The 19,881-nt window shown below is 48.0% G+C and overlaps 9 protein-coding genes across 9 annotated transcripts; 5 read left to right on the plus strand and 4 right to left on the minus strand.

Moving 5' to 3' along the window:
- Positions 1–9: 9 nt before the first annotated feature.
- On the plus strand, positions 10–1,953 carry F5891DRAFT_996136 (uncharacterized protein). The gene is made up of 6 exons (XM_041378345.1): positions 10–160; positions 219–297; positions 345–564; positions 617–905; positions 955–1,147; positions 1,201–1,953. Exons 1-6 carry the CDS (start codon positions 81–83, stop codon positions 1,597–1,599), a joined length of 1,260 nt encoding a protein of 419 aa, XP_041233147.1. The 5' UTR covers positions 10–80; the 3' UTR covers positions 1,600–1,953.
- A 542-nt stretch (positions 1,954–2,495) lies between these two features.
- Positions 2,496–4,378, plus strand: F5891DRAFT_996140 (ZIP-like iron-zinc transporter). The gene is made up of 8 exons (XM_041378346.1): positions 2,496–2,908; positions 2,966–2,996; positions 3,049–3,132; positions 3,189–3,297; positions 3,347–3,536; positions 3,593–3,663; positions 3,716–3,951; positions 4,009–4,378. Exons 1-8 carry the CDS (start codon positions 2,748–2,750, stop codon positions 4,132–4,134), a joined length of 1,008 nt encoding a protein of 335 aa, XP_041233148.1. The 5' UTR covers positions 2,496–2,747; the 3' UTR covers positions 4,135–4,378.
- A 97-nt stretch (positions 4,379–4,475) lies between these two features.
- F5891DRAFT_996145 (uncharacterized protein) lies at positions 4,476–6,642 on the plus strand. The gene is made up of 16 exons (XM_041378347.1): positions 4,476–4,745; positions 4,806–4,843; positions 4,902–4,954; positions 5,004–5,114; positions 5,165–5,178; positions 5,229–5,273; positions 5,323–5,406; positions 5,457–5,524; positions 5,577–5,608; positions 5,663–5,775; positions 5,828–5,905; positions 5,952–6,025; positions 6,077–6,163; positions 6,218–6,261; positions 6,311–6,359; positions 6,413–6,642. The coding sequence occupies exons 1-16, from the start codon at positions 4,518–4,520 to the stop codon at positions 6,501–6,503; spliced, it is 1,209 nt and encodes a 402-aa protein (XP_041233149.1). The 5' UTR covers positions 4,476–4,517; the 3' UTR covers positions 6,504–6,642.
- On the plus strand, positions 6,335–9,028 carry F5891DRAFT_206060 (uncharacterized protein). The gene is made up of 3 exons (XM_041370892.1): positions 6,335–8,356; positions 8,414–8,557; positions 8,616–9,028. Exons 1-3 carry the CDS (start codon positions 6,720–6,722, stop codon positions 8,761–8,763), a joined length of 1,929 nt encoding a protein of 642 aa, XP_041233150.1. The 5' UTR covers positions 6,335–6,719; the 3' UTR covers positions 8,764–9,028.
- A 161-nt stretch (positions 9,029–9,189) lies between these two features.
- Positions 9,190–10,567, minus strand: F5891DRAFT_1180591 (CRAL TRIO domain-containing protein; the record flags this gene model as incomplete). The annotated part of the gene is made up of 7 exons (XM_041365954.1): positions 9,190–9,387; positions 9,440–9,537; positions 9,596–9,672; positions 9,725–9,790; positions 9,850–10,008; positions 10,060–10,208; positions 10,286–10,567. 7 exons carry the CDS (start codon positions 10,565–10,567, stop codon positions 9,190–9,192), a joined length of 1,029 nt encoding a protein of 342 aa, XP_041233151.1.
- Positions 10,568–10,901: 334 nt separating this feature from the next.
- F5891DRAFT_892799 (triose-phosphate transporter family-domain-containing protein) lies at positions 10,902–12,358 on the minus strand (the record flags this gene model as incomplete). Its single annotated transcript, XM_041373320.1, has 2 exons — positions 10,902–11,894; positions 11,945–12,358. Coding segments are annotated over 2 exons (1,407 nt in total), but the record flags the coding sequence as incomplete, so codon positions are not given.
- A 433-nt stretch (positions 12,359–12,791) lies between these two features.
- F5891DRAFT_996159 (uncharacterized protein) lies at positions 12,792–14,498 on the minus strand. Its single transcript, XM_041378348.1, has 6 exons — positions 14,327–14,498; positions 14,192–14,271; positions 13,969–14,132; positions 13,879–13,908; positions 13,464–13,826; positions 12,792–13,412 (listed from the first exon to the last, which is right to left on the minus strand). The coding sequence occupies exons 3-6, from the start codon at positions 14,015–14,017 to the stop codon at positions 12,841–12,843; spliced, it is 1,014 nt and encodes a 337-aa protein (XP_041233153.1). The 5' UTR covers positions 14,018–14,132; positions 14,192–14,271; positions 14,327–14,498; the 3' UTR covers positions 12,792–12,840.
- Positions 14,499–16,694: 2,196 nt separating this feature from the next.
- Positions 16,695–17,918, plus strand: F5891DRAFT_1273388 (ribosomal family S4e-domain-containing protein; the record flags this gene model as incomplete). Its single annotated transcript, XM_041370138.1, has 5 exons — positions 16,695–16,761; positions 16,959–17,036; positions 17,097–17,277; positions 17,338–17,737; positions 17,786–17,918. The coding sequence occupies exons 1-5, from the start codon at positions 16,759–16,761 to the stop codon at positions 17,916–17,918; spliced, it is 795 nt and encodes a 264-aa protein (XP_041233154.1). The 5' UTR covers positions 16,695–16,758.
- A 201-nt stretch (positions 17,919–18,119) lies between these two features.
- On the minus strand, positions 18,120–19,820 carry F5891DRAFT_1124495 (DRMBL-domain-containing protein; the record flags this gene model as incomplete). The annotated part of the gene is made up of 7 exons (XM_041363897.1): positions 18,120–18,435; positions 18,513–18,741; positions 18,787–18,821; positions 18,875–19,071; positions 19,118–19,461; positions 19,515–19,582; positions 19,633–19,820. 7 exons carry the CDS (start codon positions 19,818–19,820, stop codon positions 18,120–18,122), a joined length of 1,377 nt encoding a protein of 458 aa, XP_041233155.1.
- Positions 19,821–19,881: the final 61 nt, after the last annotated feature.

Here is a 19,881-nt window from a genome sequence, read left to right on the forward strand (position 1 = left end):
CTGCAGCCACTTGGGAATGAAGATGCTCGTCATTTCTCCCTGACTGTTCTACATCTACAGCAGGATCCACCGCGACCATCATGAACGAAGTGGGACAAATTCGAGTCCGCGAAGACGGCTCAAATTCCGCCGAGGGGATGAGCAAAGTTTTGTGTGGCATGTACGTGCATTTGAACTATGTCATCTTGAATCCAAATCCTATTGATTTCTCTATGAAGTTGTCGTAGACAGTTTTCCAGGTATACATGTCCGGGGTGCAACGTGTCTTACTGCAACCTGACGTGTTTTCGTTCAGAGGTAGGTACATGACCCACTTTCAATAACAAGGCGTTCAAGTTGTGCAGGCTCACTACCAATGTTCGGAGACATTTTATCGAAAAGAAATCCAAACAAGCATCGAAACGAAGTCTTCGAAAACACATGAAGAGAGGCAAAAGATGCTCGAGTTGCTGAAGCGCCTCGAAGAGCAAACTCAGGAGGAAGACAGCAGCTTGCTGCGTGACCAGGATGGATCCGACAGTGACTCTAGCGATCTTGTCTCTAGATTTGCCGATGTGGATATTTGTGCGTGATCCTGATTCGTTAGCTAGTCCGTAACCAAACGTGGTCTGTTTAGCTTCAGCATCATCCGACGAATTACTCAGACTTATGACCAAGGAAGAAATAGACAAGTTCTTCAACGCGCTCAGGGACCCAACCAGTCAATTGGCTCAAAAATTACTGTCTAGTGAAGAATTGCAGTCTGTGAGGCAGGAGCCATGGTGGGAAGCTTCCTTGGAAGGCTCTCCGAATTCGAGCGGGAGCATGCGATATGGATCAAAACCTGCACTGATGGAGTTCCCGCTCAAGCTCGTAACAAGCCAGGCTAGTAGTCCCTCTCTGATATACAATGTTTGTGCTGTCCTGTAAGTCTTCAAAATCTGTCGTCACTGGGTGATCGCCTGATCGTAATAGTGTTGCTTATGCGTTTGCCACCCGTCATCTATCTGTTTCACCATTATCCTCTACGGAAAATGATGCGTCAGATGAAGCAGAGGCGCGAAGAATCATCTCGCAAGCTGTCCCGTTCCTGGTAGCCCGTCGGTCACAAGTGCTGTACTCGACGTTGAGCAGTGCTGTCACTGACGTGTGGTCACGCTTTGACCCTGTGCGTGTTTTTCTCATTATCAATCACCGAGGTGGTACTCAGTCCTATTCAAGGGAACCATGAGCGCCGAGTCCTTGTCGGCACTGTTACTTGATTCGTCCATCATAGCGAGACCCAGATTAGTGGTCGCCACATCTTCCGATAACAGCTTATTAAGCGATCATTGGTCTGTTACATTATTAGCCGCACTGTCAGACCTCTCTGGTCTTTTTGCTCCACGTTCAGTTGGCGTGCCTAGTCACATTCAGATGAAGCTTAAATTTTATGCCGCTCAAGTCCTCTCGACGCCTCAGCCTGTCCTTCACGCGCTTGCAAACGAACTGCAAGATTACGCGCAGGCCCTGAAAGCAGAGGCACGATCAGTAATTGGCAATCCTAGTCTCCAAGGGAAGAACCTTGACGCTTCGCAACCAAAGCCTGCGCCGAAACCTGATATTACAACCAGCGGCTGAAGCTTTGGGCCATCGGTTGAGGACTCGGAGTATCTTTAGTAACGTGGAGGCTCGATCTGGTATTAATCGACGACTCTTAAAAATACATGACACTAATAAAATGGGTGGGGGTCCGTAGACGCCGTGAAATTATGAGATGCGGTCTTATTTATGCATAGACCTTGTGCGCTCAATGCAGCCGACAGAAAGCCGTTTTTTTTGGTAGCACGACCTACTTCATACGTTCCCTTCCATCGTACGTATTTCATACGCCAAACTTTATGTCACATGAAGTAGAGTTCGTGCATTTTTGGGAAAACATCTATAACTCTACAACGCATCCACATAAAAATATAATTTTTCGGCGGATGGATAGTCTGACATCGAAAGTACAAGACCCACTAGTAAAAAATCATCAGCATGTTGAGTCCAGCAGTGACTTACCGGCGTACCGCGCAGAAAAGTGCCAATATGTCACACCATGTCACGTCTGCCGCCATGCCTTTTCACACTCCGCACCAATACGCGCATTTCGGCACTGCGGAGTTTAGATGTCACAGTGCACGTCTGGGTCGTATCTCATTAACATTAATCATTCATAGCAGATGATTCTAATTTCTGACAAGCATGTGGCCCCGGAGAAATTTATTTTAACATTCTATAATCATATGCATGTATAACCATCATATCGCATTCCAGATTTTTCCGTGGTGATCTGATATCTAACCTTTGAGAAAGTCAAATATGTACAAAACCAGCTTCGAATACCCATGACTCGGTCGTAGCAAAAATTTCACTTCGTTTTTTACCAAAAAACACATAGACATGTGTATTGTGTTGGGAGGAACTTTTACGTCATATACATAGGCATTCCGTGCAGAATTGCGTGTGCTAAGCCAATGCGCGAAGTCTAAGGACGACGCGAATTCGTGGGACTATCTAGTAGATACAGGGTGGCGAATGGACCCGTCGATCGACGACGTGACTGTGAGGGCATGTGGGTCCGCAGCCCTGAGGCCTGAGGCCTGAGCAGTGCTAGTGAGGACCCTCCCAGTCATGAAAATCACAGGGGATATTTAACGTTCACAAGCACCACCAAATTCCTCCCAGAGCATTCATTTTCCTCTCTGACTCGCCAAGATCGTTGAAAGGCAGCCCCACTTCAAACCATGTCGGATTCAAACTGCGGTTCTGGTGGAGGCGCGACTACATATGCACAGTTGCGGATCGCATCGATCTTCATCATCCTTATCGGATCGACTAGCGGTGCACTTTTTCCAGTGCTTGCTAACCGGACAAGCTGGCTTCACGTCCCCAAAGCCGTCTTTGAGTGAGCCATGAATTATTCAACGTGAATACGTGCAGCGTTCTGATTTGAATCTTGTAGCTTTGCCAAATACTTTGGTTCCGGTGTTATCGTGCGTTCCATCAGCTCTCGATTAGAATATCTGGTTATTCATATTTCCGCAGATAGCTACAGCCTTTATTCATCTCCTCAGCCCCGCCATGAGTGAGCTTTCATCTCCATGCCTGTCACCGGCTTGGCAGGAGTATGTAAGTCAGGAGTCTCTGGAAGTAGTATCATTACTCACATGCATGTCATATCACAGCCCTACGCGCTCGCATTAGCCTTGCTCAGTATATTTTCTATATTTATCGTTGAACTGGTGGCTTTCAGGTGGGGTACAGCCAAACTGGCGGCCCTCGGTATGAGGCACGGTGCGTTTTGGATTAATCGCGTGCCGAGGCTCCCCTTATTTCAAGACAGATACACACGGTCACGGTCTCGGCGCGCACGCTGCACATGGACCTGAAGGTGTAATGACGGGTGGCGACTCAAACTCTGAGAAGATCAAGGAAGATCTAGAATCTGCACATGATCATGAGCACCCAGATCTTGCTGCCACGGGGCAGATCATCGGTGTGTTCATCCTAGAATTTGGCGTATTATTGCATAGGTGTGGTCTCCCTTGACCCACGTCCAATGATTAATTCATGCTTACTATTTGTGAAGTATGCTCATTGGTCTGACGCTGGCGGTCGACCCGGACTTTAAAATCCTGTTTGTTGTCATCATATTTCACCGTGAGCAATCTCAGTATCCTATGAATCACTGTTGGACTGACATAATACGCAGAAACCTTCGAAGGCCTTGGAGTCGGTACTCGTCTTGCTCACTTACAGCTTCCCTCGAAGTACAATTATGTAGCCATCTGTGGCGCGCTGCTGTACGGAATCACCACACCATTAGGCATTGCAGTCGGGCTTGGCGTTCAAACCACGTACAACCCAAACAGTACCACCGCCTCCATCGTGAGTGGAGTGCTCGACTCACTGAGCGCGGGTATCCTGTTGTACACTGGCCTCGTTGAGGTATGTTATAATTTTTAGTGTCGTGACCAGAGCGCGAGAACTCATCATTTTATGCAGCTTCTTGCTCACGAGTTTATCTTCAACAAAGAGATGATTAACGGGTCTAACAGACACGTTGCTTATGCTATCTCATGCATGCTTTTTGGATGTGGGATCATGGCACTCCTGGGGCGTTGGGCATAACGGACATTGTGTAATATAAGTCGGCATATCTCCAATAAGTGGACAATGTCAACATGGCCCATACGGTGACTAGCGGAGAATATAACCAGCGAAGTGATACGTAGTACATACGAGTGGAGCTTACCGAAATATATGGCACACATGCTCGGCGAATTTATCTTGATCAGCCTGTCCAAGAGTATGAGAACTTGATATTCTCGGCAACATTAATAGTTGTAACCATGTAATTTTGCTGTGGCAGTTGAAACCTTCGAACTTAAATGATATTGTGAGGGAGTTTTGATTGGTTAAGTTATGCTTTGTTATGCTCTGTTACCTATTTAGCCTATTACTAAGTGGGATTATCACCTCTCAGACTAGTTCCTTTGTGCTTCACCAATAAGATGAGGACTTCACTGCTCCTGCTGCTCTCTTTCAGCGGAATTACACTTTCTAAACCTATCAACCAAGTCTTCTATGATGCAGGAAGTAACCGCCAGGTCGTTATGCAAGGCCAGGTGTTTGACGTGCCCTCTAACCCTCAACCTGGTTTCAATCTAAACCTGGATGAACTCCGGCTGGTTCAGCTATCAGAAGGTCAGGAACCGGTATGGATGACAGAACTTGAGAAGGTGAGGACAACTCGTTTTACAGCTACTGCGGGTTTCACTTTCTAACCGCGTGTCATCCAGATTGAGGCTAAAGCCAAAGGGCTTCGTTTCTTCGACATGTACTTATATTCTTTTCTTCGTTCGAATGTCAGTTCTCAATTATATTTGCACGTCTAGCACAGATAATCGCAATCTCGGTTTGTCTGCTGACTTCCGCGTCGCGACGAAAGGTGGGTATAGCTGTCGATTGTGAAAGTCGTGGAGCTTACCTTTTCATAGCTTCATACCCGCCGCTGAGCGCTCATGAACAAGTCACCAAAGTCATCAAGACGCTGTCTACCGAGGGTCCAAGGGCAAACTTAGAGAAGTTCTCCAGTTTTAGAACAAGATGTATGTCTTGTATTCGCTAAGTGTTTCAGTACACTGACTCAGTGTCGTAGACTATCGTAGTGAGGTAAATCCTAATCTGCACAGTCCATCCTGAAATATTCAGCTGCTGTGTAGACAGGCAAGGAAAGTCAACAATGGCTACTATCTAAGATCAATGAAGTATGTTCTCCGCACATTACTAGATTGATTGCCGAAGTTTGGTCATTAGGTCACCGCGGATTTCGCATCGCCTTCGTTGAAGTCTCTAATCGGCATCGACGAGTTCCATCATCCTTGGGGACAACATTCGATTGTAAGGCCTATCATTGAATTTTATATTCTCGTCGGTAAATTGCTAGCTAGATTGTCAGAATCAACGGTTCCGATGCAGCAAATGATCAGATTGTCATTCTTGGTGCTCACCAAGACAGGTGATTGTTGTCTTTGGATGTCATATTTGCGTAATTGATGTTATTTTCCCAGTACAAACTTGTGGCCATTTCTTGCTGCCCCTGGTAATTTGCGCTTATTTTATATCCTTTGAGTTGACTGGCTGATTTCCAAGTAAGGTGCTGATGATGACGGGTCAGGGAGTGTCACCATCCTGGAATCATACCGTGCACTCCTGGCATCTGACTTCCACCCAATTCGGCCTGTTGAGTTCCACTGGTATTCCGCTGAAGTGAGTCATATGAACGCGTGACGTGTGTGTGTTGCTGATTCTGAATTTTAAGGAGGGTGGTCTTCTTGGTTCACAGGCTATCGCTCAGCACTATGAAGCCCAGGGTTTGAAAGTTTACGCAATGAGCCAGGTAGGGGTGATGTCTAAACTTGATTATAGTAAATTGACTTGGGTAGTATGACATGACAGCATGGGTAAAGAGAGGTACAGTTGAGGAAGTTGGTGTAATTGTAGACTATGTGGATTCAGCGTGAGCATATTTTGCCATGATCATTTGTTGTATTCTAACCTGCAATACTAGCTTGACGGAGTTCAACAAAGGATTAATTACTGAATATCTGGACATACCATTTGTTGAAACCAAATGTGGATATGCTTGTTCCGACCAGTGAGTTATGCTTAATACTTCGTTATGAATGCCAGCTACTTACGTCTCTCACAGTGCTCCTTGGAGTAAAGCGGGATATCCTAGCATCTTTACCATTGGTGAGATAATATTCCATTACTTGCATCTTTATTCTGATTGTGGTGTTAGAGGGGGCTTTTGAGAATTCAAATCACAGGAACATTCATACCGCTAACGAGTTTGTATATCAAACCAAATCGTGGAGACTGGATACTGATTCCAATCTTACAGCCGGATTGATATCTCGGATGAGTTTAGCTTCTCACATATGTTGGAATTTTCTAAATTGGCTGTGGCCTTTGCAATCGAGCTCGGAGGTTAGCTTGCTACAGGTGTAGAATATTGTTATGTAGACTCCACTTGGTCTAGACGGACCTTTCCGGCGTCACCTCTGACGTATTAAATTTGGTTTATTATTACCATAAGGAGCGAGATGTACTAAACTTTCTTGCCCCGTGTCCCACCGTTTATAAAGAGCTTCACAAGTACTAGGGTAAACGATCTGTGAGCTCTCTCAGCTCTGTAGCTTGAAACGACCATGTCCCAGCCGCAGCGAAAACTATCTGTTCGACGAGGATCTGTCAGTGCGTCGGATCCGTTTGGATATCATGCTCCCCTCAATCATGATCCTAATCGATCATCGTCATCGACTTTGACCATCGTTCGCGTCCTGGATCCCAATTCGCAAGCAGGCGCATCGCAAGGTCCTGGGACCACTCCGAGTAATCTCTCAGAGTCGTCCGCGCCAGCGCTTCACCGGCGTTCACTACGTCATCCTGGGAGTATATCCTCTTCGACGAATGCAGACGGATCATCAGCTGGTAGACTCAGCTTTGCATTTTCATCTTTCGCTCCGAACTCTTCAGCTTCACCATCCTCTTCTGCATCTGCACCAGCCGTCGCTACTTCCCCTAGCCGACGGGCCTCCAGCCCGTCTACTTCCCCCCGTCTACGCTCTAGTTCACCGCAGTTCACCCGGAGACAATCTGCGTCAGGTTCAACCCCATTCTCCAAACCAAATTTGTCCCCAGAACAGCTTGTAGACCTTGCTCGTCAATCAACTAGCCCTCGTTATGTCCCTCCGCCTGCATCTGCCCCTAGCACTCCTCATCTTCCCGCACTCACAAGTCCGGTGAATCATGCCGCTGGTGCAATAACGGTACCTGCGACGTTCACCCCGTTACCCGATGACATTTACCTTCCTTTCATCGATCGTCCCATCGAAGTGACTCAATTACTATCAACTCATCCCACAACCAAACTTCTTTCCCTCCTCGCTCAGACATTTCCCAGGACACAAGGCCCAGAAAATGTTAACGATTCTACATTCTCTGCTGATCCTGCGACATGGTCTTTCGGGACTTTGCGCTTCTGGCTAACCAATGTTGATAGACAAACAGCAAGTGACGCCCTCTGGGTGTGCAATGCGCGCAGATGTGTTCTTTCTCATTCAGAGCTCATCTGGGAGCGTCTGAAAGGAGCTCTTGGCGTGCCTCCCGAGCTTGAGGTTGACGGAGAATATGATACGGAGAGCGTGATTGCAGTGGACGATCACCCGCCGCGCGTCTCTGACTCTCCTATTCCGGCAATATTGGATACAGACGGTGCGGTCGAAGGCTCAGGAGAGTCAGACACGCACACTACACCTTTTCTGCCTAGCGATGTCCAATCGACTCAACATGATTCTATGCCCTCATCCCCGCGAGAGGACCCTCTCTCAACCCCACCTCACTTGTTGATTGAGCCCATACTCGCGACACCCTCAAACGGGAACGTCTCCACTTGTGGTTCAGCTAATCCACCTCCGCTTAGCCTCCCATCAAACTTGTCACAGTCTACTTCTCTTGGACAGGGAGATGGGCTGCAGGACATTGGTGAGGAGGCAGAAGACGAGGACGGCGCAGACACAGAAGCGCCCGAAAAGGACACTCAACCTGTGGAAGATTCTTTGCAGATTCATGGTTTACGCATTTCCACTTCATCTGTGCCGTCTTCCCCTGCTTTTGTGTCACAACCATTTTCACATCCTACTAGCCCGGTCATGAATTCAAATGACTCAAGACGCAACAGCACGGAGCTTAAATGGTCGTCGGAGTTTACCTTTCCCCTTACTAGGCGCATTTCTCGCACGAGTTCGCATGGCTCGGTCAGTAGCCTTGGACGACCCACGTTCAGGTTGGTATTTCTGTGCTTCTCATGACATACTTGCTAACCCTCCCCTCGTTCTCACAGCTACATCCACAACTCAGCCGGATCTGACTTCGGGGACAACGATAGCGAGCGCTTGTATGATCCTGTTGGAGATCGCGGTCCAGGAAATCCGCTATTCCCCAGCAATTTTGCGCGACTGGCATTGGGCCCAACGCTGAGTGCAAAGTAAGACTTCTCTAAAGCGTTACTTGCAACGATCGAATGTTGACCACTCTTCACTCAGTAATCCTAACCTGCGTCCAGCGCATTCGCGCTTTGCCAAGTGGGCGCCAGGTGGACGTCCTCCGAGTTGGATTGATGCTTGGGACCCTGTCAAGCACGAATATGCCGCAACCACCGCTAGCGGCAGTAGTATTGGGGGCGGTGAATAAGCTGACGCACCTCACTGCACGCCGCGCCCTCAATAATCAACCTTTTCATTACTCGGCGCATCCTGCATTTTTTTGGTCTTTGACAACTTTTCGATATCTTTTCTTGTCTTTTCGAAGCCGCAGCAATGGTCAAAAAATCTCGCATCCGCAATGTTGTACTTATACTACTGCCCCACTTCTTTCCTTGCTTTGCCCATTTGCCTCTCATCTCCGTAATCTTTGTAGTCTGGATTGGAGGGACATATGCATCGGGTACAACAATGTACGAATCACGTAGGCTTGCAGAATATACGTAGGTCTCATCAGAAAACAATAGAGCTGATATCTGAGCGGGGATATATGAGATATGATATATAGTGTGGCTGGGAATCGGGATTGTCGACTGCAGAAGCACATTCAAATCATACACACGCGTTCATAAACTCACTAGAATCCATCAGCGTCCCCACCGTACCTCTTCGGCAACTGGTTGGCAGGGATCAGAGGTAGAAGAGCGGTTCCGATGACCTTGGGACCAGAACCAACAACACTCATCTTCGCCACTGTTGCAGCTGATAGGAACGGCTTGAATATCCAAAAAATCCAAGTAAGAAAGCTAGGCACGTTGACAAAGAACTTTTTCGCCTGTGAACATAATATATTACATTCGGGAGCCAGTAGAGACAGAAATACGAACCAGGAATTCGGGATAGTGACCCTGGAATATACTGGATGCTTCGGATGCTGCATTCTTGGAGGCCTGTGTTCTATCCGACATGCTTACGCCTTCGTAGTCTAGTGAAATTGTATGAAAGCTTAGCGAACACATCACATTGACTACCAAGATACATACCGTGGATCTGGACCATTTGGTCGACAGTCTCAAAGTCAAGCAGGGCTATACTTTCCTCCATAAAAGCAACACGCCATCTAGAGAGATGTCAGGGACGACACCACGAAAGTGATGATGATGTGTGTATACCTTAGAAAGCGTTGTGTATCACCGAAGACGGCATCCAGATCCTTATTGGCGCCGTATAGATTGTACCTTCAGAAATCGAGTCAGAACGAGACTCGGACTTCTCAGAAGGTACATGATGGACATACGCGATGGGATGTCCGTCCTTGTCCTTTCCATATGTTATTCCAAGCTTTCCAAATATGTCTTCTGGAAACTTTTCCTTCATAATGTCATTGACCTTGAAGGACTTGCGCCATTGCAAAGTAGAGATGAACATGTCCTTGGCCTCCGCAGGATTGAGATTCCTATCCAGTTGATGTTCATGATAGATTTTAGTCCAAGAAAACGAATCGCACCTGGCACGAAGGAACTTCATTAACACGACACTGACGCGAGCATCCTTGGGTTTCAGTGGGCTGATGGTGACACCCCACAAGTTATATGGCGTTGACCCAGCACCATCCTGCTCTGGAAATGCCTCCTTGAATGTTTCAGGAAAAGTAGACTGTGATTTACAAATACAGGTTGACGTTACAATTGAACACCATCTCTAAAGTGCATGAATGGTCTTGATTAACTCACGCGGAATTCCTTCAAGGCCTTCCACTCAGCCTCGGTAAACTTCTCCGTCAATGGATTCTGTGGTTCCTTGTCATCTTCTAGCGTAGCCTCAACGGCACTGGGCGCGTTCAGAACAGATGTTGGTTCTGGGCGTGGCGTATCCTCCAGCACAGTGGGCGTCACGCCTGGTTGAGGTGCAGCTGCCTCCGTTGTTGTTGTTGCTGTCAGAGCACTACACTCGACTGCGAATTCCGGGGTAGTTGCTGCTGCCGAAACTGTCTCACTATCAACGATCAGAGTCATGTTTACTCAAGTGTAAGAGGGTGTCGAGCTCAAGCTTCAAACGTGGGACGTCTGACTATGAACTTTAGATCAAACGGGACTTACGCAAATGGCGATCAGTAGCTAGAGCCTAGAAACACGTATGTACATATCCACATCGTCATTTGAACAAAATGAGCGCTATATAGTCTAATGTCACGTAGAGACTGTCGGTAACACTATCTACATTAATCGAAAGGCAACAGTCCTCGAGAATAAATATGGATAGAGATACTAAGTTCTGTTAAGCAGTAACGTGTCCCACAGTGAACGACTCCATCCCGAAATGCTGCTGTGTACGCGGGAGCTGATATCCAATAGGGACCGTATTGGAAGTCGGCGAGTCTAGGGAGGGAGGCGGTGACGGGTATGGTTCTGTAGGCGAAATGGGATTTCGCTTTGAAAAGATGGACAAAGGGTCTTGTGAAGGAATTTGGTTAGGATGCCCATGCCCGTTCCCATACGAATCTGGGTGTGGATGCGCATTTGTGGATATCTGCACCCGAGGTCGGCCAGCAGCAGGGTGTGCCCCCATTCCTGTGGCTGCGGCCACCGGAAGCCCCAGCGTGCCAGGGACGGGGGATGATGGCGAGCTCCCATTCAATAGCTTCTCATCTATCCGATTAATGGGGAGCATCATGTCCCGCGTCGCCTCCACCCTGCGCATCCTGTTCTCCCCTCGCTCAACATCACTCTTCGCCGTGTTATACAGGTATAAACCAAGAAAGGTCATCCCAATACCGAGACCCTGCATGGGGTGTACATTTTGGTTGAACCACACTATGGCGATACAGATGACAGCGACGCGCTTGATAAGAGAGGCGATAGAGTACGTCACAGGAGAGGTACTGGAGAGGATTACAAATGCGATGATGTTCTGCGCAAAGTGGACGGTGCCGTTCATGAAGAAATAATACGGGATGGAATGAGGAGCCTCATGTCCACGAGCCGGGTGCGTGACATGAACAGAGTCAGCAGCGAGAAGGGGAAGATCGGTGAAGCACCAAATCGGGATCATCAATGCGAATGCCATGGCCGAAGAATAAAATAACAAGTTGAGTTTGTCTAACTTGTTTGACGATGTCTGTGACCCTGACGGCATAATCTTCTTAAAGAAGATATTGGAACTGACGAACACAAGGGCAGAACCAAATGCGCAAATGAGACCTGTCGGATTTGAAGCGGACTCGAACGTACATGCCAGCATGACACCAATGATCAGGGGCAGTAGAGAGAAGTACGTCCTTGGAGAGTACTTGACGCCGAAAAGTATGGCGTAAGCGGCAACGGTGAACAGTGGAGATAGAGCCTGAAAGCACGTTCATCACTTAAAAATAAGGAACCGATGGTCCAGCATACCTTGATAGTATGAACGGTGCTGACGGGTATTTTGGAAATTGCGATGCTAGAGAACATATGACCACCAACTTGGAACATGCCCATGGGCAGGGTGCTTCGCAAAATGGCGCCAGTTGGCGGACGCAATCTTGTAAATTGGATGACTGGCGACATGAAGAGTAGGCAGTACCCTGCGACGAATGCAAATTGTACAATTGTCAGGGTGACAGGGTGATTCCATTGATTGAGGATAGTTTTGCCAGTATTTGACGAAAGTGCAGATGTAGTGTACCAGAAACTGCACAAGAGGATAAATCGAGACATCAATACGGCAGGAGATGGGGAAGGTGTTGTGAGAGGGCCAATAGATCGCCGCGAATTCGATGATGCAGATGGTAAGTCGGAGAAAATGGAATAACGAGACAAGAACTTTCTAAATCTCGCCAGGCTTGCATCTGGCGCCAGGCGCAAGGATGATTGTCTTGCATAGGGAATTCCTCCATCCAAGGCAGATGCTAGAGGTTTCTCGCCTAGGAAGGTGGCCTGCCAGCCTTCGCCAGAGTTGAGGTGTTGTTGGTTATCGAAAGCATTATCTGATGAGTAGTTATTATAAGCTAGTTTGGGAGGCAGCTGGCGGTCAAGCATGGGTTATCGAATGTGTTGAAGAGTCCAGCCTAGTGTGATTGTCTTAGATCTAGAAGAAGTAGAAAAAAATGAGCACTGCCGCAGTAGACACTGCCAACGTCTTTGGCGGGATAACAGGTTGAACTCGAGTTTAGGTCAAGGAATACGCCCGCACGGCCGCAATTCGGTTTGGTTTTATTTGGCGCGTGGCAGGCTGGGCTGAGTAATTTTAAACTTAGAATGATATACACCGCATGTCAAGAATAATTGACCATTAACTGGAACCACTATTTCTAAAGGTTGATGGTAGCTATGTATTGTTCGACGGCAACCTCTGGTTCATCCCAAAAAATGAAGTGGTTCCCCTCCGTCTGGAATTTGAACTTTACATCTCGTGCCTTTTCGGCACCAGGCCCATAAATTGGCTTGGGGTCAACCAAACACTTCCTAAATTCATGCAATGCCCAGACAATAACACCAGGACTCGCCCCACCACACATGTACCTGACACGTAGGTTGGGCATGAACTTCTCCGCCAAGGTTGTGTCGAAGAATGCACGTCGTGTCGTGGCCTTGAATACGTCTGCTTGAATAGAGACGATGAGTGCATCGGAAGTACCAAAAGCCTTGGTAGATGTGAACGCTGCGAACTCTTGAGGAGACAGCTCGTTCATGGAGTAAGTTTTGTCTGGGGATTTGTACAACTCGAGGTCATCAATGCTTCCTGAGGTGATATTCTTGTGTGGGAAGTGTCCTGCCACCCATTCATGGAAAAGCTTGAACCTCTTCTCGACATCGGTCTCGGACCAAAGTTCCACATTGAAGCCTGGAGGCTTCGGTATACCAATGAAAACTCCACTTATATCTGTAACACCGTTCATCATTGCGTAAGTGTTAGAAGATTAAATGTGCCCACCGTGACAAACTACAGTATGAAGATATTGTTCAAGGTCAGACAGAACACTAGGTGGCAAGGCATCAAGATGGGCCACAACAGCATGCGCGTGCAATGATCCCAAAGACCACCCCACCAAGGCAATTCCACCGCCGGTACCCTCCGCCAGGGGAATATGTTGCTTGCGGGCAAAATTGACAAGGAAAGTAGCGATATCGACGGCTTGGGTGCGAAGGAAGCTTTCCTGTCCCTCCACTGTACGGGACACAAGACCAGCCAAGTCTGCATCAAGGAAGCTGGTAGTGGGATTATAATCACGTCTGTATAGACTGACTATGCGGAGACGGTGTGCAGCAGCTAGAGGGAAAAGCTTCCTGAAAACACCTGCATGAAGAATAAGTCGGTAGAACGTTACGCAGCACTATCCAAATCACACCTCCATTGAAACCCAAGCCAGGCACGAAGACTAAGGTTGTATAGGTCTTTCCAGGGACATCGCCGCTATCAAACTAATAGTAGGACACACCGTCACTGATAGCTAGACTTTCAAGTTCATGTTGCATTGGAGTGGACATCTTTAGATCGAAAAAACGGTATTCATGACTACATGCGGTTTCTTATTAGTGTATTTGCAAAGCGTGTCACTACACCTTTTTGGTATATTCTTTCACAATTCGTCCGTTTTTTGGTCTATAGGGTCCATTAGCCTGGCATTTTCTCCTAGTATGTAATCGCGCCGCTAGACTGACGTGGCAAGCGGTATTTCACGAGATCAAGTTCACTTCTTGAAGAGGGACTAGAGACCTTCGTGCGGTACTTGCACCTATAACTAATGTTTCATACAATCAGTATTGCCAATGCATGACAACCTAATCAAAACGGACTGCACCGCAAGGCCATAACTTGACAACACCGACTTCCTGTTCTTATTCAATGGAGAAGGTGACCAACCCGAGCCAGAGTTCCGGTGTGAGGAAACAATGATGGACTGTCACCGTTCAGCTTCATTGGTCAAGATGAGCCTCCGATTGAAGTTCTTATCGTGTCGAATTTGTGGATTGTGTTTGGAAGAATGTCAATGGTGGAGCATCCAGGAGTAAAAGGTAGTGTAAGTAGTTAAGATTGTCCGTCCTTTGATCGTCACACGCAGTAATTGTGACGCTTAGCTTCATCATCTAGTATTTATGCTGATTATGGGACTCAGTTACAATAGGCAGGCAATAATATTACATAATCCGTATGGAAGTCTTTGAATTTTGAATTTTTGATATTTGGCCATCTACGCTCTGTGACATAAGCTCAGGTAACTAAGTTCCTCGAAATGAAACAAAAACGTCCTGCGAATCCAGTCAAACATTTAAAATTGAAGCAAAGCTCGCAAACTTGTTGGTAACAGATACGCATAAGTGTTCAAAGACTTATATGCCACCCTAGAAGGAACGGCATTCAGAGACCTTATACGTCGTTTGCACTCTCCCCAGATACGATGCACATGTCATGCCTGCGCTGATCGTGACAACACCTTAACATCTAGCGTCGTACTATCCAGCTGCGAGGGGTAAGGCACCCGCATTACCAGATGCAATGTTGCCCATGTCGTGAGACTGTGGGGGTAATACACCCACTTCTGTCTCAGTCTTGTTGCCCACAATACGCGCAAGCGGGGGTAACACACCCATGTAAAAACGCGTCCGATATTGTGGCCAAAGCGCCGCATCGTCAACGGGCGCTGAGCTGCTCGTTCCAAGACCTCTCGCACACGACCAGCAACCTTGCCCTCGAGTAACGAGGAGGTCTCATCACAGAGCTGCATGCTATGCGCACGACGGATAGCCAAGAAGGCCGGGCAGCGGCAAAAATATGGTGCACGCTCTCAAAGGCATCACAACTGAAATGACACCAGGGCGGCATATCACGAAAACGCGATGCCGCACCTCTGCGGTATCGAGTTGTGATGATCGGGCATACAACTGTACGACGGCAGAGAAAGAGCTAGATGCTCGAGTGTATGGGAAGTCCGGCAGGCGATGACTGTCATACAGTGCGAGAGTCAGGGCACGCGCTGAACGAAAGGAGTCGCTTAACACATAAGAATCTTCGAGCCTAGAAAGGAGGAAAGAAGACAAGTTGTTCTCAACAAAACCATAACCGGATGCAAATATAGCGTAGTCATCCATTGAGAAAGTTGCCAGGGGCGCAGAGGGAATAACACCACGCCATTCTTGCGCAAACGAGGCCAACCGATCAACATAATTGTTGGCGAGACATTCTGGCGTCAGGCCGTTGGTATGAGCAGCGGTCCAGACGAGTGAGGGCGCGGGTGTCGGAGAGTGTAGAAGTGAAAACAACCAGCGGTACAAAGAACGCGCTGGCTGATTGTTCCAGACGTACGGTAGAGCACCGGGAAGTACTTCCTGTATCATGTGGACTGCATTTCCGTGATCTGTCAAAACGGAGTAGGGTTCTTGTTGGCTAGCGTGAATAGACAGTAAAACAGCGGCTATGATGCCCAGTAGCTCGCCGTGCAGGATCCCTGCTGATGTTCCATACCTCGCGAGTGAGAATACTACCTGGCTATTAGGTGTCACGGCTGCAGACGTAACCGAGCGAGTCTGGAAAAGTGACACTGGTGATAGGAGCATTGATGCGTCCGAGGCAGCAAAAGGACGTTGTTGAGAAAAGAAGGTCGTGGGAGCAGCATTTAAGCGTCGCAGAGGACGAGCAATAGCCAGTGTTTCATCACATGATCCGCTTAGTAGCGTGCTGAGGCAGAGATGTTCAAGCCAAGATATCAACGAAGGGAGGTGACGCCGTAGCGATGGCGCGGCGGTAGGCAGTTCAGCCGTCAAATTATGCGAAGGCTCAAACGGAATGGTGAGGCCGTATTTTGTGCAGATCAAGATCCGAAGCGAGAGAGCTGCGTGAAACCATGTCGTGTCAGTACTGGCAGGGCAGCGCTCGGGAAGGACGAAGCAAGCCGTGGTGAACTGTTTATGATATGACGTATGCTGACGTGCCCCTCGAGCAGGTGAGATTGATCAGTCGGCACAATAGAGCAATTGACATCAAGGAGGGTTCGTCGTGCCAAAATCCATGCCCAGGGGAGGCGCTGATGGGCACGAAGAAAGGACTGATGATGAGACGATCTCGCTAAGGGGTAGCGACAACCAGTGAAGTCGCGAGATCGATCGATCACGTGATTTGTATTTACCCACCCTAAACTTCTGAGCTCAGTGGACGTGTTGAGTCAGTCAGACGAAGGCACCGAAATCAGTATTGTCGCCGCCGACGCCGTTCGCTCCTCAAGACTTACATCATGGTCAGTTTTCTCGTCCTGAGCACCTCTTACGGACCCCGTGGTAGCCATGAATACGGTTTTACGCGATCATCGATGTTGGAATGGGTGGATGTGACAATTTAGAGATGGATGTACCAGGATAATTGACTCCCCAATCTTGCTCTTCTTGCCGCTTGATATGCTCAACCGCAGAGCTGACTCTCCCTTGTCATCCGTAGGCACGCGGACCGAAAAAACACTTGAAGCGCCTTGCTGCACCCTCCTCATGGATGTTGGACAAGTTGAGCGGTACTTACGTGCGTGCATCCCAAATCTTTTGGATATCCTTGTTCTAAAGCACCAGAATTATACCCCAGGCTCCCCGTCCTTCTCCTGGTCCCCACAAACTCCGTGAATCGCTCCCCCTCACCATTTTTCTTCGCAACAGGTTGAAATATGCACTGAACGGCCGTGAAGTTACCTCAATCGTCAAGCAGCGATTGATCAAGGTCGATGGCAAAGTGCGCACAGACACTACCTACCCTACTGGCTTCATGGGTAAAGAAGCTTTTTTTTTTCTTGGTTCATTCATTTGATCTCATTTTTTCCGCTGGTTAGACACCATCTCTATCGAGAAGTCCGGCGAGCACTTCCGCCTCCTCTATGATGTCAAGGGTCGTTTCACCATCCACCGCATCACTGCTGAGGAAGCCTCTTACAAGCTCCTCAAAGTCCGCACGGTTGCTCTCGGTGCCAAGGGTGTTCCCCATGTCGTCACTCACGACGGCCGCACCATCCGTTATCCTGACCCTGCCATCAAGGTCAACGACACTCTCAAGTTTGACCTTGAGTCGGGAAAAATCACCGAATTCGTTCACTTTGATACCGGCAACATTGTGATGATTACTGGCGGACGTAACATGGGTCGTGCTGGTGTCATCACACACCGCGAGAAGCATATTGGTGGTTTCGATATCGTGCATGTCAAAGATTCTTTGGACAGGACGTTCGCCACCCGGTAAGTGCCTCCCATCAGCCAACGTAAAAATCTAATGTTTTTGATTAGTATTTCCAACATCTTCGTCATCGGTGATGGTTCAAAGCCCTGGATATCACTACCCAAGGGCAAGGGTACGAAGCTTACCATCTCGGAGGAGAGAGATCTCAGGAGGAGACAGCGGGCTTCTGCCGAACAATAGATATTATCGCGGAAGGTCTATTGATTTCTTTTGCAGCATTTCCTTCACTCTATGCCCCATGTGTATGACCGATCATCACGCAAAAATGCAGATACTCGCAAGGTGGTTATGAATATATGATTCATCTGCACTCCCTACGTCTCAGCTGAGTTCACTAAACATTCCACCAGCACTGTAGCTGCAGTGTAAAGGGATGGAAAATCACCAGTAATCAGCAGCTCTAGGTTTTACCATGGCCTCCTTGTTCCGCTTCTTGTCAACTTCCCAGCGTTCCACCCATTTTGCCATCTTCGCTCTGGGTCTTTCATTTCCGACATTCACAGTCGCAATTATCTTTACCCAATCACATGACATTGCAAAGCACGTAAGCTCAAAAAACGAACTGTGCTCTGAATAGGGCACGCCGTACATCTGCACAGCGAATGTCGACTTTTGCATGGGTTTCAGGTCTGTATGTGTGAAGGGCGGCCGTGACTGCCCGCGTGATATGATGGATGAGATAGGTGGACTGGGATCGCTGCCGGACGGTGGTGTGTAACTGTAGTAGGCGTTATTGATCGATGGATGAGTGTATGGGGAATGGCAAATGCTCACGTCCATCCTGTGGGCCTGAAACCAACCACCCGAGAGTATGTCCCTTTGAACCGTTGCACATATGCCTCGAGCTTGTCTGAAACGATCATGCCCAACGGAACAACATGCACGCCAGCTTCGTTTGGGTCCTTGGTCAATAGCGCATGCAACTCAGGGTCATTTTGACATCGTAGGATGGCAGCCTTGCGCGCATCACAGTAAATTTTGGTCTTGAGAGCTTGTGCGATAGCTAGAAACAATTGAGCGAGCCAGATACGGTCCACACAATACTCACCCTTAACAATGCGTTCTTTACCAATGGAGTAGGTACTGCACAAGAGTGGATCAATGGCTAAGCTGGATTTATACAATAACTAACTTACCCGACAACCACCAACATCCTATCTTTGAGTGTTTTCATAACGGTATCGTCTGCCCTATCTGAAGGAATGACCCAAGCGTCCATAGTCGAGTTGCGTTTTCCATTCGTGTCTGGAGCACCTATCCACTCCCCAGAAACGATTCTTTTTGCCAACTCTGCGCAGGCTGAGATGACCAGCGGCTGTGGTGGAAAGGTATACTGATACACAATAAGCGTTATTGCCTCGTCAACTAACTTGACTAACCTTCGAGTCTAGGTAGGTCGTATCTAGATACACATGGTCAATTTGCTTTCCTCTCACTGCAGGGTGCATTACATGCTGAGGCGAAGCTCTGAAGTCTCCGCAATGCAAATATCGGAAAGTCTTCCCGGAACCAACAAATGGCGATTTGAAGGCACTGTCACCCGCGTGCACAGTCTGTGGACCCTCAAATAAAAATAGGCACGATCCCGGGCAATGGTTAGCTTCAATAAGTGTGACAGTGACCCCGCCGGAGTTGGGAACAATTGTAGGGACATCCATCGGGAGTGGGTGAACCCACTTGGGATCAACCGACAATATATATATAATCAAATTAGCTGTGTCCCCTAGTTACACTTTCAATATTCATGTTCAACTGAAAAGCTAGGATGAACAATACCTGAGCAATAAATCGGCCCGCTTTTCCAATTTGAAGCGAGGTTGGTATAATGATCAGAATGAGCATGACTAAAAATCGTGTGAAGGCTGTGACGGCGTATCAATTTGGGGATACACACGTTAAGAAGTAGGCAGCGACGCCTGGTATGGTTCCATAGCGGAACGCATCAACGGCGATGGGCATTCCCTGCAGAACTTTGTAAAATGGCGCCTTTCTCCGGCTGCCCTGTGCTCGAGATGATCGAAAACTACGGTCCTCTGCGAGATCTGCTTCCTTCCAAGCTTCATTTTCCTTATGGGATGTCATCAGGACGGCATATAAGTCGGTGTTGTGGACATCTTCTAGTCTACTCGTACTGGGCTCGCAT

The sequence above is a fragment of the Suillus fuscotomentosus genome (genome assembly GCF_016647785.1).
Source record: "Suillus fuscotomentosus strain FC203 chromosome Unknown F5891scaffold_2, whole genome shotgun sequence".
Classification (NCBI taxonomy): Eukaryota; Fungi; Basidiomycota; class Agaricomycetes; order Boletales; family Suillaceae; genus Suillus; species Suillus fuscotomentosus.